Here is a 15890-nt window from a genome sequence, read left to right as displayed (position 1 = left end):
GAATTTTCCTATACAGCAGCAAAGAGAAAGTAGCCTCCCTTCTCCTTGTTGTGGTTGGAAGCTCTCTGGGATAATGGTGACAATGAGCTATTCTCCTGCACTTGCATTAGAGATCAGTGCTGGAATCACTACACCTCTTCGCCACACAGGAGAAATGCAATTTCTGCTGCAACTGGGGCCACCAACTTCAGATGCATTATCCCAGGGATTCACTTGTATCCTATTTTCAAAGTCTCTTATTCATTTTCCTCTGTCTCCAGAGCCTGGGGTGTAAAGCATCTGCTTAGAGGCCTCCCCTCTCCCCCGCAGCTGATTGATCTAAAAACCCCACTCCATTTCCCCTGCTTTTCAGATCTTGGGGCTGCTTCTCCTTTTCCCATCCCTACATATTCCCATATTCAAACTGCCAAGCACTACAACCTCAGGTCTGAAATGCCTTCTTTCCCCAGTTTTTCCCCTCTAGATCCTTAGGTTTATAATTTCTCCCGTTTCCCCTCTCACTGGATCCAGCTGTCTAAAATGGCTTCTCCTCTCCCTTCCCTCCCTGCAGACCTCACGGTATACACACCTGCTTTCCCCCTCTCTCTTTGGGCCCCAATGTCTAAAACCATTTCCCCTACTTTGTCCCTCTAGATCCTGTGGTCTAAAACTTCCACCTCTTCTCTCTCCCGTCCTATGCTGTGGTCTTAAAAACTCCTTCTCCCTCTTCTGTCCACTCAGATCCTGGGGTCTAGAACTCTTCCTGTGTCCACCCTTCCTAGCCTCGCCTTGGCTTGCTTTTTGTTGTACATGTGTTTTTTTAATACGTCATGAAGAAATTATATCTCTGTTTGGGGAAACCACTGTGATGACGAGAGGATTATATAAACCTGGTCACAGGCCCTGGCCAACAGAAAGAAGGAAGGAAGAATTATGAAGGAGCTATTGCTGTCTGTGTACTGATAATATAAAAGCCACTTGAAGCAGAGAACTGGGCCTTGCTATCTTTTTTTAAAGATTGTTTTAATTACATGAACTAATTTTCTAAAGAAGCTGAGAAATTAAAGCTCTTTCACACTCTGCTGTGTGCATTAACATGACTTCCTGGGCTTGGTTTAGAAAAGCACTCCCTCCTCCAAGTTCTGCACTGAATACAGACTCAGGGACAAACAGCCAAGCACCCTGGTAAAGAACAAGTTTCCCAGTAATGATCAGGGGGTGTGGGTTTTTGGGGGGGTAGGTGGCGGGGGAGAATATGTTTCGATATGACAATGGACTCAAAATACCCCCAACTCTTGAGCTAGGACTTATTTGAAGTTCAAATAATGTGGTTAGCCACACTGTCATATGGTTCTGCACTTCCGGATCTGGGCCTCACCAGCCTCCATAAGAAAAAATACTAGCATTTTCTAGCAAGGAATCAAAACCCAGCAGTATCACTTCTGTAAAACGAGACATTCTGAGCAGTTCCTGTAGGATGCTAGAGTATTTTATCTTCATAGTCACATAACACTAGGATGTGGAACAAATTATTGAGAAAGTGCTTATTTTATCAACAAGGGTTAACCTGATGCAAGCACAAAAGTATTCCATGCTCTGACATGGTAAATTATCAGATGGCGACAGCCAATCAACATTTCAGATTTATCTGAATTTCCTGGCTTTGATCTTTCCAGCAACATGGTTTCTGGGGAGAATTCCAAAGAAAAAACGGGCTACCACAAAAGGAAGAAAAACTCCTGCCTACTCCCTCCTATCCAAACTCTGTTCCAAACCTTCCCCCTCAGTTCTGTTCTAGTTGCAGATAATCTTAATAATCTCTCCCTGAACAACATACAGCTATCCTGCCTGCTTGAAATCTCAGTTCACCCATTAAACCCTTCCTAAATCTTCAAACAAAGCCCAGACACCTCTCCAATTACCCAAAGCCCTTCCAGTTGCCTATAAAGACTGCTCTTTGCCGACCAGTGCCCCCTGTGATCTACGCTCAGCACTACTTAGAGGGACACCTTGTAGGGAGACATACTTATTGGGATGCAGGAGGAGGAGGGAAAAAAACCAGGTAGCTCAGCATCATTGTTTAACTGGGGTTTGAATGGGTCACTGAATCCTTCTGCTACAGTGTCTACTTGTCTTTAGGGCATGTAATGCTGTCACTTTAAGAGATGCATGGACCCCTTGCAATTTTGTGTTAAAAGTAGGGCTGGCAAGCAATTAAAAAAATTAATAGCGTGATTAATTTGCATTGTTAAATAATAATAGAATATAACTTATTTAAATATTTTGGATGTTTTGTATATTTTCAAATATATTGATTTCAATTACAACACAGAATACAAAGTGTACAGTGCTCACTTTATATTTATTTTTGATTACAAGTATTTGCACTGTAAAAGACCCCAAAAGAAATAGTATTTTTCAATTCACCTAATACAAGTACTATCATGCATCTCTTTATCATGAAAGTTGAACTTACAAATGTAGAATTAGGTACAAAAAAACTGCATTAAAAAATAAAACAATGTAAAATTTTAGAGCCTGCAAGTCCACTCAGTCCTACCGCAGCCAATCGCTCAGACAAACAAGTTTGTTTATATTTGCAGAAGATAACGCTGCCTGCTTCTTGTTTACAATGTCACCTGAAAGTGAGAACAGGCATTCTCATGGCACTGTTGTAGCCGGTGCCGCAAGATATTTACATGCCAGATGTGCTAAAGATTGATATGTCCCTTCATGCTTCAACCACCATTCCAGAGCATATTCATCCATGCTGATGGCAGGTTCTGCTCGATAACGATCCAAAGCAGAGTGGACTGACGCATGTTCATTTTCATTATCTGAGTCAGATGCCTTGCAATGTCGGCTTCAAAGGTGCCACGCAAATGCTTGTTCTCACTTTCTGGTGACATTGTAAATAAGAAGAGGGCAGCATTATCTCCTGTAAATGTAAACACACTTGTTTGTCCTAGCGATTGGCTGAACAAGGAGTAGGACTGAGGGGACTTGCAGGCTCTGAAGTTCTACATTGTTTTGTTTTTGAGTGCAGTTAAGTAACAAAAAAAAATATCTACATTTGTAAGTTACACTTTCATGACAGAGATTTCACTACAGTACTTGTATGAGGTGAACTGAAAAATACTATTTCTTTTGTTTATCATTTTTACAGTGAAAATATTTGTAATAATAAATAATGTACACTTTGATTTCAATTACAACACAGAATAAAATATATATGAAAATGTAGAAAAGCATCCAAAATATGTAATAAATTTCCACTGGTATTCTATTGTTTAACAGCGCGATTTAAAACTGCGATTAATCGCAATTCATTTTTTGAGTTAATCGCACGAGTTAACTGCGATTAGTCAACAGCCCGAGATAAAAGACAGTGTTTCGATAAAAATTAGACTGTCAGCTTCTCCGGATAGGAGCATTTTACAGCCTCCACAGCACTGTAGCAATGCCACCGCAGCGCCAGTGACTACATAGTTCCTGAAACTGGAATGATAGTTTTCTGTCAGATGGGAAAGAGTGATGTGGGTTTGAATATACTCTATACTCTTTCCTCTGCCTTTCCCACACTGCTCTGGAAAGTGATTTGAAGTTACACCAGAGTTCAAGCAGAATCAGAATGCAAATTTTTCTGGAATCAGAAGAAACTCACTTTCAATGTTTCCCATTGAAACAGTAAGCATTTTGCTTAAATATTAAACATCACAGTTCTTCTGATTATTAAACCAGCAGAACAATGAAGCCATGGACACAGAAGATCTGTGGTTCCATCCAGACATTTATTTTTCTTAAACAAAATCACTGTTGCCTCTAACAGTATAAAAAAAGCCAAAAGATGGAAGTCATGCAACTCATTTAGGGACTTCAGTTAGGCAAGCCAATATGTGGCATGAGAATGTGCCTTTTGTATATAGCGTGCTTGCTCCTTGTTTATTATTAGACTCACATTAGCTGTCTATGGAAACTGATACCTACTGGAGATGGGAGGGACTCAAAAACTGTAAGTTCAAAACACACATCAAACTTCGGGAGAGTTCAGAGATGGATTAGAGCTTTGTAGCTTGGTTCCAGCTCTAGGGCATACATCTATAACTGTATGTAAATGTGTACATGCCACAAAGAACATTAAGAAGACCAAATGTCAGAGATAGTAAGCTGGCTTTAAGGGCCACTTTCAGTTTTATTCACACTAAAACTTTACCTATGCTGTGTCCCATGTTGAAGCTCTCCCCCATTCATGTGCATTTATTTTCCCCTCATCTGGCTTCCCGTCTTTTTGTTTTTTTATATTGTCAGACGCTACAGCGAGCAGCTTGGGAAAAGAAATGTACTTGACCAGAGTCCCAGAAGGGCATAGCTTCACCATGGGATTCGTTGTAGGCTAATTTTTAGATGGAATAAAATTGACCATGCCCATTAAAGCTGATTAGATACCAGTTTACTATCTGTGGCATTAGGTCTTCTGCATTGATCGTGTGTCACAAACGGCATCCCTTTTCAGCAATGTGTCTATCTCCAGCAGGCACCTAGGAAACACTCACCCCTCCTTAGAAACTTTTGAAATTGTGACTGAGGGAGCATATATTGTATGTGAATAAGGGCTTCTCACTACCTGTGTTTGCAAATGGTTGCACTGAGCAGAATCGGTCCAGCTGCTGTGTATGCGGTTTTTCCCCACAGTGAGGGTTTGCACAAACTTCAAATTCTAGGTCTCAGTAAATGGGCTCAAGATAATACTTTTATTGAAAGTCACATGGGTTCCAGGTACTACTCTTCTCTTCCTTTAAAAATGACTAACGTTCCTGAAAGAGACATTAATTTCTTTCCCGACGCTGTCTGATAAAGCATGACACATACAGTAGATGCTAGAGAGCATCTTAACAGCGTTTTCTCCCCACTACTGTGTAAAATGAGAATACAAATAGAACACAACTTTTCCACATTCGCAGCATACAAATCACAGCATCTGGCAGCAGCAATTCAGATGGTTTTTAGGTTAATTTAAAGGGACATACGCTAAAAATATGGCCAACATTTTTAAACGTGTGCTTAAAATTAATCACCTACGGGTCAATTTACATAAGTGCTGAGTACCCACAACTCCTGTTGTAGACCACATGGTCTGTGGATGTTCAGCAGCCCTGGAAAACAGGCCCTAAGTCTCTATTTAGGCACCTAACTTTAGAAAATCAAGTTTGAATGTTACGTTTAATAAAACTATTGACCACATTTCCTAAACTGTGTTACTAATACTTGACAGATAATGGTTCTTAACCTCTCTTTCATAACAAGACTCCCCCGCCTCTCCCTCCAGGACTTTCCTTCTCTCTAGCTGGGAAACCTCACATTTAGCACTATGATAAATGCACAGGGCTGCAAACCCCCTGATTCTATTTGCCAGCTTCAGGGTGGGAACCCATGCTTTAGATTATTAAAATGTAAGAATTATTAAAATTCTTTCCATGCACATCTTGAAACATTTACCATAGACAGGAAGGACGGTCCAGTGGTTAGGGCCCTAGTCTAACACCCCAGAAACCTGGGTTCAATTCAGTGCTCCATCACACATCCTGCGTGACCTTGGGGATAACTGAGGCACAGAAAGGCTAATATGAGTTCCTTACCTCACAGCTGCATTGTGAGGATAAATACAATAAAGATTCTAAGTGTTCTGAGAAATGCAGGGAAGCTTGCACTGCAACTGCTGCAAAAGACAAGTTAAATCCAAAGAAAAAACTGTCTACCTTCAAAAGATTATTTGAAAACATTGCTATTAATATTAGGTTTCCCAAAAACCTCATTATCACAAGAACTAAAACTGGGCCATCATCAACCAGATAGTGTCTATTTAATTTCCTTCCCAGTGACAATGTGTTTTATCTGTTAGAGTTATTAGGAAAACACTAAGTGATTAGGGAATTCTGTGTGTGATTTTTCTTGAATGATCCATCAATTTTTATCTAGCAAGCGCCGGATATTTAAATCAACCTTGTACCTGTTAAATTGCTGCCCTTTGTCAAAAGCTCAAAGAGGGAACTCTGCTAATTAACAAGAAGGGGACAAAAAGAGAACGTGGCAGCTGCTTCCGAAGTGACAACACACAAAAATAAAGTCCAAGCCAGTCTGGGAAGTGGTAGAAAATCCTTTCCATATAAGGCAACTATATCCGAGAAAATATTGAAGAATTGAGCATAATATTTTTGTCCCTTTTTCTTGATGGAGGAAACACACAATCTATGTTTCTTAGGAACAACTCCCAGAAACAAACTGATTTCAGTCTACCTATCCCAAGTTTCACCAATGTGTAGAAGAAAAAGGACATGCATAATACAATACAAAATACAATACAATACTACAAGACACTCATTTCCCCCTTTTCATCTGATGCATGGACCATTATAGCAGTATCATAGTGCAGCTCTGGTACAATATGCAAAAGCTAATCTGTCTCTGTCACATTCACCTAGAAAGCTGCTCAGGAATCACTAGCTTTTGCTGCTTCTGCATCTGGGCCTTGATTACCTTGAACTTCCTTACAAAGGAGGTTTATTTAGGAGACCCAAGATGTGGAAAGGGGAACAAAAACGGCATCAGACATGGGACAATGCACTCATGCACAGACAAAGTATGACTAGGGTGACCATATTTCCCTATGTTGAACACGGGGCACCTGGTAAAACTGCTCATATTCAAGCGAGTTCAATGGCAATCAGTCAGAACTATGCAATACAAACGTCCACATTAACATCAGCTTGACTGAGCCCCTGTTAAAAAGAAATACCGCGTAGTTGGATTCTTTTTATTTACCTTCTTATCTTTAAGGCTTTAGGGTTCATACAGGGAGGGATGGCACACACACCCCTAGACCTCCCCACACATGGGGAGAGATGACACACACACACTCCCATATATCTCTCTCACACAGGAGGGGTGACCAACCGACCTGACCCTCTCTGCCGGGCACTCTCCGCCCTCCATGCCTGGCTGGGCCCCTGGAACAGACCCGTGTCTTCTGGTACCTGGCGCCCCACTTTCCCAAGGCAACACTGGGGGGCATGCAGCATCACATGCCCCCTCTCCCCAAATTTCTGCCAGGTTCACACCAGAATGTGGCCAGCAGCAGGCTTTCAGCACTGTGTGGGAGGGAAGGGGTGGGAGCTGCTTCCATGTGCAGGGGAGTGGGGTGGGAAGGGATGACCTGGCCTGTGTCTTTGCAGAGCTCATCTCTTCTTCTCCCTATCCCTGTAGTCTGGAAGCAGCTTGTCCCTTCCTGCCCACACAGTGTCAAAAGGCAGCTAATACCTCCAGGCTGCTGCTGGCCACCGACGTAACCCAGCTGCCTCCTGTCCCCTGGCTACAGCGCTGGCAGGAAGGGGTTAAGCCCTAAGAATGCATTGTGCACCAGGGCCCAGGGAACCTGACTGCAGGGTAGGGTTGCCAACCCTCCCGGATTGGCCTGAGCCCCCTCCTACACCCAAACTGCCTCCTAGAGCCTGCACTCCTAGAGCACGAACCCCTTCCCGCACACCTGCCCCAGGTCAGAACCCCCTCCCCACCCTAACTCCCTCCCAGAGCCTGCACCCCAACCCCTTGCCCCAGCCCTGAGCCCCCTCCTCAAACCCATCGGCCCCAGCCTGGAGACCCCTCCTGCACTCCAAGCCCCTCATCCCCAGCCCCATCCCAGAGCCTGCACCCCTAGCCAGAGCTCTCACCCCCTCCTACACCCCAACGCCCTGCACCAGCCCAGTGAAAGTCATTGAGGGTGGGAGAGAGTGAGCAATGGAGGGGGGGGGAAGGAATAGAGTGAGCGGGGGAAGGGCAGGGGCATGGCCTCAGGGAGGGGGTGGGGCAGCAGGCAGGTCAAGGGTTATTGGGTTTGTGTGATTAAAAAGTGGGCAACCCTACTGTAGGGGCTTCAGCGAACCCACCCAGCCAGAGAGGTGGCTCAGCAGGGAAGGGTGCCTAGGGGACGGAGCAGCCCCACGCTCCCTGGGGGTAGGGCCCAGGGCGTGGGAGGGAGGTGAAGAGGCTGCTGTAGAGCCTGCAGATTCGCGGTGTGAACAGGCTGAAAATTGCTTTCCCCCCACCACTGCAGAGCTTAGCTGAGGGGCGGAGAGGCTTCCCTGTGCCAGCGCTGTGGGGGGGTTTGGCACATGCAGGGCTCGGCTCCTCGTGGCCAGAGCCCGGGCCAGAGTGTCTTGGGCTTTCCCAGGGAGCTGTCCCAGCCAGAGGCAGTGGGGGAAGGAACGAGCCTGCTGGCCAGGCTGTTGGTGAGCTGAGCGCTCCAACCAGGGGCTGGTTCTCCGCACAGTGCTGGGAGTGGGACATGCTCTGCCGAGGGCGGCATAGGTAGTGGTGGTGGTGGGGAGGCGGGGAATGGGATATGGAGAAGCAGCAGGGCTGGGGGGGCAAAGGGGCGAAGCAGGGAGAGGACAGCCAGATGGGAGCACATAAAGGGACGATGGGTGGGCAGCAGAGGCGACACATAACTGGCCGCCGTCTGACGCCTGCCGGCACTCACCAGCCACTGCAGCTCATAGCACACAGCCAGCCCCGGCTGGAAATGGGATGGGGGGGCGGAGCCCTGCTGGCCGAGAGCTGGTACGCAGCAAGGGCTGCGCTGACAGACCAGCCGGGGGACCAGCTGGCCCTGCGCACTGCATCTCTGCCCCTCCACCAGCCTCGCACACCCACCCACATCGTCGGCCACTGGACCCCGCCCCCCACTCACCGCTGGTGGGAGGGCGGCTGGCAAGCAAGGATCTGGCCAGCAGCAGGACCTGCCAGTACTGATGTGAGGGAGACAGAAAATACGGGACAACTTGTCCGTTTTCAAGAAGAAGTTGGGACACCTGCAGGAGGGCTTAAATATGGGACTGTCCTTTTAAAAACAGGATGTCTGGTCAGCCTAAGTAGAACATACTGAAATATGCTTAACTCCATTCCTCGGTATATCGGCAAGTATCTTTTACCTGCATATACACAGGAAATAATATACCTATCAACAACTAGCAAGAACACATTGCATTAGAAGAGGAAAGCAACTCAAAACCAGTATTGGTTTTCAGATTGAGAGAGAACCCATTAGCTTGGTTTTCGCCCATGTATCGTTGCAGTGGGGTGAATGGTGCTCCCATGCTAAACATTACATTAAGTTTTTACTTATTAAAGATCAGAGGACACATTCCATGTTCCTAAACATAGCCGTGGGGATCGCTGCAACCCCTCCACTTAATTCTCACCCATACATGTATACAAGGTGATGATGCCAGCCTGTTTTCCACTGAAAGCATGATCACATCCTGTAATTTCCCTCCGTTTCCAGTGCATGTGTTGACTATCTGGTACTAACCAAAGGCAATGGTGGTAGTTTGTTATAATGAAACCTGTATGATGGAAGATTATAAACTTCCAGCATTGTCCTTCTTGATGCTTCTCCTCTCCATTTGTACTTCCCCAACAATTCTCCTGCCCTCAAAAGGCTCAGTCCTGATGAGTGCTGAGCACTTCCTCTGAGGTGTGGAGCACCCTTAACTCCCACCCATACAAAATCAGCAGCAGTGGGTTTTCAGCACCTCTGAAAATCAAACCTCTTCCTCTCCTTAACATCATCTCTGTAAAACCTTTCTTCTTCTTTGTAGCTTTCAACGGTCTCTCTCTCCTGCTTCTCCCTCTGTGAAGCATTTTGTATTACGTTACACTGTCCACGCTTGGGAGTTGAAGACTCACCATTATCAAATATGATGCCTGCTGTGAAGGAGAGCTCTGATTCATGTTCTGCTTTGCAGGCATACAAGGCTCTGGCTTTCCGGAATGGTGAGCTGTGAAAACAGAGAAAGAGAATGTATTCGACATAAAAAAAGAAAATCTCTATTAAAAATATAACACAATTTCTGTTCCCACTCTCTTGGGGAAATTTTTGAGGAAGATGCCAAATAGCAGGGCTCAGGGTGAAAAGGTTACCCAGGGTCAGGGAAGAAAAAATTCAAAATATTTCCAATACAGTCAAGCTCTCTCAGAGATATCACTTCCTCCAGAGTCCCATTTCACCATATTGGAAATTTCAGTGAGAGCAAAACTGAAGCATTGACGAACAGGGCATGTACAGAATTGCCCAACACACTGAGCAGCACTAAATCAGAGGTTACTGGAAGAGTTTCCTGTCCATTAAAGGGGAGAATTAAATAAGGACAGAGTAAGTTGGAAATATTTTGTGAGTCACTGAAAAGAAATGTCTAACTAAAAACCTAGTTCCTACTTGGGGCAGACAGGCAGGCAGCATTAGTAGTCACTTACTGACACTGTAAATCAGTCAGGGCAGTTTGTTTTTAACATTTACCCAAAAAATATTTTATAGTTCATTTCTAGCTGTATCTACAGTGTTCTAGTTCCTGGAAACAACTCTGCACCCACAGATGAGCACTTCAGAAACAGAACAATAAGTAGCTTTTATTAATAATTTGTTGCTCTTTTTCAGAACCCACCACCTGTGGGTCTCAAAACCCTTTACAAACATTAAACTTAAAAAACTTTCTCTGTATTACCTCCACTTTGCAGTGGGGTAAACTGTAATGTAATGTAAAGTCCATTTATTCATGTCTGAATACTGGTGACCTCATAACAGAATTTTCAGAAGCATTCTTAATTCATGGCTAACTTTGCACACTCAGCAGATGACCTTCCCATGACCTGCCGCACGCCGTCTATTGATCTCCTCACTGGTCGTTCCCTACTATGACGACCTGCCACCATTCCATCCATGATAGCTTTCTCAAGGTTATTTTCATCTCTATGCCTGAAGTGACCTAAGTACGTAAGTTAATTTCCAGACAACAGGTCTGCTTTTCTCCAACATTTAATCTTTGCCATGCAGGAAGTATGTAAAAATCTTCATCAGGATGGCATCTCAGAGGCTTTAATTTTCCTCTTATCAGCAGCAATTGTTTCTCAGAAGTCATATCCATAAGTTGCTATGGAAACAAATAAGCTTTTCACCAGTTGAACCTCCAGGGGAAACTGAGGCAGAAAGCATTTGCATCCAAAAGCCAACCAGCAATTCCCTAGTAAAGCAGGGAACAGAATGCAGGAGTCTCTGGCTCTTGCTTCCATCAGCAGACCACAACATAAACTGAGTTATCTCAGATTTCTAGTCAGGTGGGGAAGACTGATCAGTAGGAAATAGGACAAACTAGGATCTATTGTTGTATTTTAAGCAGACTAGAGTATATTTTATGTAGCGTACTTTGCAGTTTTGGAAATAAGGAAACTGGGAGATCCCTCCCACTTCAGTGAGACAATCAGATAGGAAGCTGCATGCTGACATTGCCTCAGATGGAAAACCCACCAGAAAAATGGAAGCCTCCTTCCTGAAAAGCCCTGGAAGGCAGAAAGCTTGTAACGTTGGTTTGGCTATATGCGTCAGCCTTGGAAATGGAATGTTTGTGACCTGTCCCGTTCCTTACTGGGACTCTCAGTCCAAGATATTTGAGCTGTGCCTCATACAGATACCAGAGGCATCACAGACTTGCCAAGGAGACGTCAAGATTTTGGCTCTCAAGCCAATCAACTGCTTCCAAAGCAGTATGAAAACTCTGAACTGATATCAGTAGATTCAAACAACAATGCCTTATTGAACTGAGTTCAGTGCTCTTTTTATGAGCATTACTTTAAATGCCTACATCGCTTTGGCATTTAGACTTGAACTTCTTGTCATCCCCTGCCCCCCCCCCCCCCCCCCCGGCCTCCAGTCCCCAGGGGATTTATTTACATTGCCTGAACAGATCAGGATGTATTCCTACCTCAGTTGATCATGGAAGCCATGAAGACCCAACCTGACTGCTCTTCTCTTTGGGAAGTTGATGCTCTGTGGCTTCCCTGACCTTGACAATGTTCTCGATACATATAGTGTAACCTGAAAGCCAGGGCTCTGTGGTCAGCACTTGGGGAGTCTGGACTGCGGCGGGAGGGTCCTTCATTTTCTTGGGCTTCCTCTTGCCACTGAAAGACTGAACCACTCCAAACAGAATTGTCACTTGCCTTTTCATTATGTTTCATCACATGTTGAAAATAGTTCCAGCTCCCTCAAAGGGAAAACTGAGGCAGGGTGCATAGTGCCATGGTGGGCCACAAGAGGGTGCTGTGGAAGCCAATCTGATACAGTCTTCAAGGTCACTTCCTGCAAGATTCCTGATGATGAGGCCCTCACATTTGTATCATCTAATAAATATGAGTCATTGTACTACTCCTGGCTATTATCACGATCAATGCCTTTATGAACACTCTGGGAACCCAGAACAGACTTAAGGGTTACTTTTCCTGTAGATAGTGGCAATTTCCATAGGTGAACTTGATTTGGACAATTAATTGACCTTTAAATATTCGTGGTAAATAGGCCCAATGGCCTGTGATGGGATGTTAGATGGGGTAGGATCTGAGTTACTACAGAGAATTCTTCCCTGGGTATCTGGCTGGTGAATCTTGCCCATATGCTCAGAGTTCAGCTGATCGCCATATTTGGGGTCGGGAAGTAATTTTCCTCCAGGTGGGCCTGACCCACTACTTTGTTTGTATCTGAAGTGTGGAGGGCGAGCGATAGGGCATGGCCAAACCCTGGAGGCTCATGCACAAGTCTGAATAGTCTCCACTGTTTTGTCTTACTTTTACCAGCAGAGCAGTGGTTTGTAGCAAGGGGAAGAAAGTGTGTTAACCTGACATAAGTGATTGGAAAGCAAGATAAGTGGATAGTACGAAATCCTGAAAAATGCATAGGCAACCATGTAAATATAATCTCTCTCCATCAGTACCATTAGGACAGGACTTCTGATCTGTCATGCAAGGACTAATTGTAATCTGTAATCTAAACGTGGAATATTTGGAAGTTCAAATGCAGCTAATCTAATTCCTCACAGGGCAAACAGACTTTCTTTGAAACAACAAATCTTTTACATGAGCATTTTTAAAAAAAATAGGTCACTTTCCTTTCCAGGAGCTCGTTCATCAAAAAAAAAAGCCTTTTCTGTTAGTACCATTTTCATTCAATATAAATAGGAAACCAAAACAAGTTTACTAACATCCCAAAGAACCCCTTGCTCCTTCACCTAACAACAAATAAAGAGCAGTAAGAAGTAGGGTTTATTTCTCTCATGAGGGTTCATAATCATCTCTCCCACCACAACATTCTGAGGTTTGCTTTGGGATTTTGAGTTTTTTCGAAGCAAATCTTGGTTGAACCGGTCTGTTTTCTCCAGCTTCTGACTTGAAACAATCAGATGGCCCAAATTTGCTCAAATTGGTCATGGATTCACCCAGACGTTTTGCAAGCCTCTTCAGTAAACCTGGTGTGACAAGGCACCTTCTCGGTCTCACCAGCCTCCGTTGCTTTTAGCCTTGGTGAGACGGGCTTGGGTAAAACAGTCCCCCTTGGCTGCACAGGGACAGTCCGTTCCTTCTCTCCACCAGTCTTTTGGGCTTGTTTTTCTCCCTAATGGGAGGGAATGCAGCCTTCCCTCCTGGTGAAGCTTGCTGTCTCGCTGCTCCTAACCTACTGACAGCATGACTCCTTCTCTCTCTCTCCCAACAGGGGAGGGTTTAAAAAGGTCTCAGGCAGCAGTTAGTTGGAATCAGCTGATCCTAACTGACCTCAGGTAACTCCCTCTCAGCTGATCCTAATTGATTTTCTGGCAATCCCTTCTCAGCTGAACCTGATTGACCTGTAGTTATCCTTCCAAAGTTGATAGGGGGGAGGAGGGCCTTTTAACCTTCTGGGACTGTTTTCTACCCCACCCTTGCAGCTGTCTGTCCTGAGTTTACCACACTGGTCAAATTCATAACAAAACCTCAGACCGGGGAAGTTCATGTGGCTTTGTGATTTCATGGACACGCTTTGGCACAGCTCCAAAGATGACATGTTTCCAAGTTTTCCCATCCAGTCCAATTGGCTGTCAAGGGTGGGGAGTGGCACTGTTAGACAAACACAAACTAAAGGGGTTACATCTCTACCATTCAGGAGCCAAGTAGGACTCACTCAGCATGCAAAGCTTTGTGGAGATCATAGAATTAAAACAAAGGAATTTTCTAGACAACTGCCCTGAATTATTTAAGCTGTTGCTATTCTTGTAAATAAACTCCACTGCTTGGTCCCCTTTAGGCCTTCAACCACTTTTTTTTGTCCTCACAGCAACCTCAGTGCAAGTTGCTACTATCAGGACTGTGCCATTTCTGCTGCTGATGTGCCCGTCAAGGAGATAAAAAAAGCTTAGATCCTTCTGATCACTCATTTTTAATTTCTGCCTCCAAGCATGGCATAGGGCCAGGAAAGCACTCAGTGGAGTTTTCCCAATGTGCCCTTGTACAATTTATAGAACGAGGGAGTCGTCCTCTCAGAAGAGTTAGACAGGAGTTAAATGTGGCATTTGTAAGTTGTGGGTGAGGTAGTTTTCAATTTTGTCATATAAGGAGCAGGACCCAGGTTCTGCCTCTCTTCCTGCTGCTCTGCAACATTTATGCATTAATGAATACTAATTAAAGGACAGGAAAAAAGCAAAGATAATTCCACTTAGGCTGGTCTTAAAGGAATTAATATGTTTTTTATTGCATTTTTTATGATCCACTTGAAGAGAAGGGGCCTGTTCAGAGGGCAGCTTTCTGGAGGTCAGACTAAAAATCATCAGAGGATGGTTATTGCCACCTCTGGGTTATATACTGCAGCAGTGCAGTTGCCAGAGATGGGCTGGGGCGCTGCCTACTAATGAGTGTTAGATATTAAGGCATCAATACTACCCTACAGTCCAGCACAGCAAACCAGCTGGGAAGCCTGGTTAACCGAATCACCTTGAATAAACTAGGACAGGGAGAGTAGGCAGGGAAAAGGGGGTGTGGAACAGGTGACAGATCTGTGAGACAAACTGACAGCTTCTAGCTCCCATACCAATCATAAGGGGGACAAATATATCAATGATGTTGTATCCAATTTCATTTCTTTTACAAGGTGAATAGTCTTTGCATTCCCCCACATCCCATATGATACATATTCAGTACAAAGGTTTATGTTGAAGAGAGGCACATTCCTGCCATACAGTGCATGTTTCTTCAATGCAAGTTAAACTAATCACAGCAGCCAGTTAGAATACTCCAAGTTCTCAGGGCTGGCACGGCGCAAAACAAGAATGCTCTAGGAAAATGAGTATTTTCGCAGTTGAGACCATGCAGCAGTTTCCAGGACTTAGATGCACCATGATGCTGGGCACTTTAGGAATAACCTAGGTAGAGCATTATATAATACCATATTCTTCCACCTCAAAGGGTAAGATTTTTAAACCTTCCTTTAGGGGGTGTCCCCAACTTCCAGGAGCAATTTATTTCATGTGACATCTAACTACCTGAGATGCAGACACAATAAGACAGTATGTCTATATTACATAGTTCCATTCAGTAAAACTGCAGGTGTGAAAAGGGAGATTGGGCTGGGGGAAAAAAAAATCAAGGCCCATAGTATTTAACAATTCTTAGTTATGCCGTGCAACACTCTTGTGAGGTTAGTACATTTCTTACCTGTTGTAGAAATGGTAAAATGAGGTTCAGGTAAGTTAAGGGTCTTGGCAAAAGTCACACAGCAAGACAACTGTAGCAGTGGGAATAAGACTTAGGGGTCATGATTCCTAGTTGCCTGCTCTGATCACTGAGAAATTCTCCCCATGGTCTGCACCACTGTTGGGATGAGAGGAACACCTGATAGATAATTAACTGCTGTTAGGTCATCTCAAACCATGCCTCTTGGATCATGGGACGTTTGGACGTTTCCTCTCTTGCTGCATGAAGGTAGCTGAAGACCAATGAAAGCTGGTAACTAAAATAACAGCTAGACACCAAAGCTGGACTGCACTGGGGGAACTTGAACAAGA

The 15890-nt window shown here is 44.5% G+C and overlaps 1 protein-coding gene across 4 annotated transcripts in view; it reads right to left on the bottom strand.

Moving 5' to 3' along the window:
- Positions 1-15890, bottom strand: part of ARHGAP26 (Rho GTPase activating protein 26) — a 317111-nt gene that overhangs the window by 16609 nt on the left and 284612 nt on the right. For all 4 annotated transcript variants that reach the window (XM_048859791.2, XM_048859790.2, XM_048859787.2 and 1 more), the window contains one exon: positions 9721-9812. In XM_048859791.2, coding sequence (XP_048715748.2) covers positions 9721-9812 — 92 coding nt within the window. The remainder of the gene's footprint in view (positions 1-9720; positions 9813-15890) is intronic.

This window comes from Caretta caretta, chromosome 8, assembly GCF_965140235.1.
Source record: "Caretta caretta isolate rCarCar2 chromosome 8, rCarCar1.hap1, whole genome shotgun sequence".
NCBI lineage: Eukaryota > Metazoa > Chordata > Testudines > Cheloniidae > Caretta > Caretta caretta.
The sequence above is the reverse complement of the archived record's forward strand: the minus strand, read 5'-3'. Positions and strand labels throughout refer to the sequence as shown.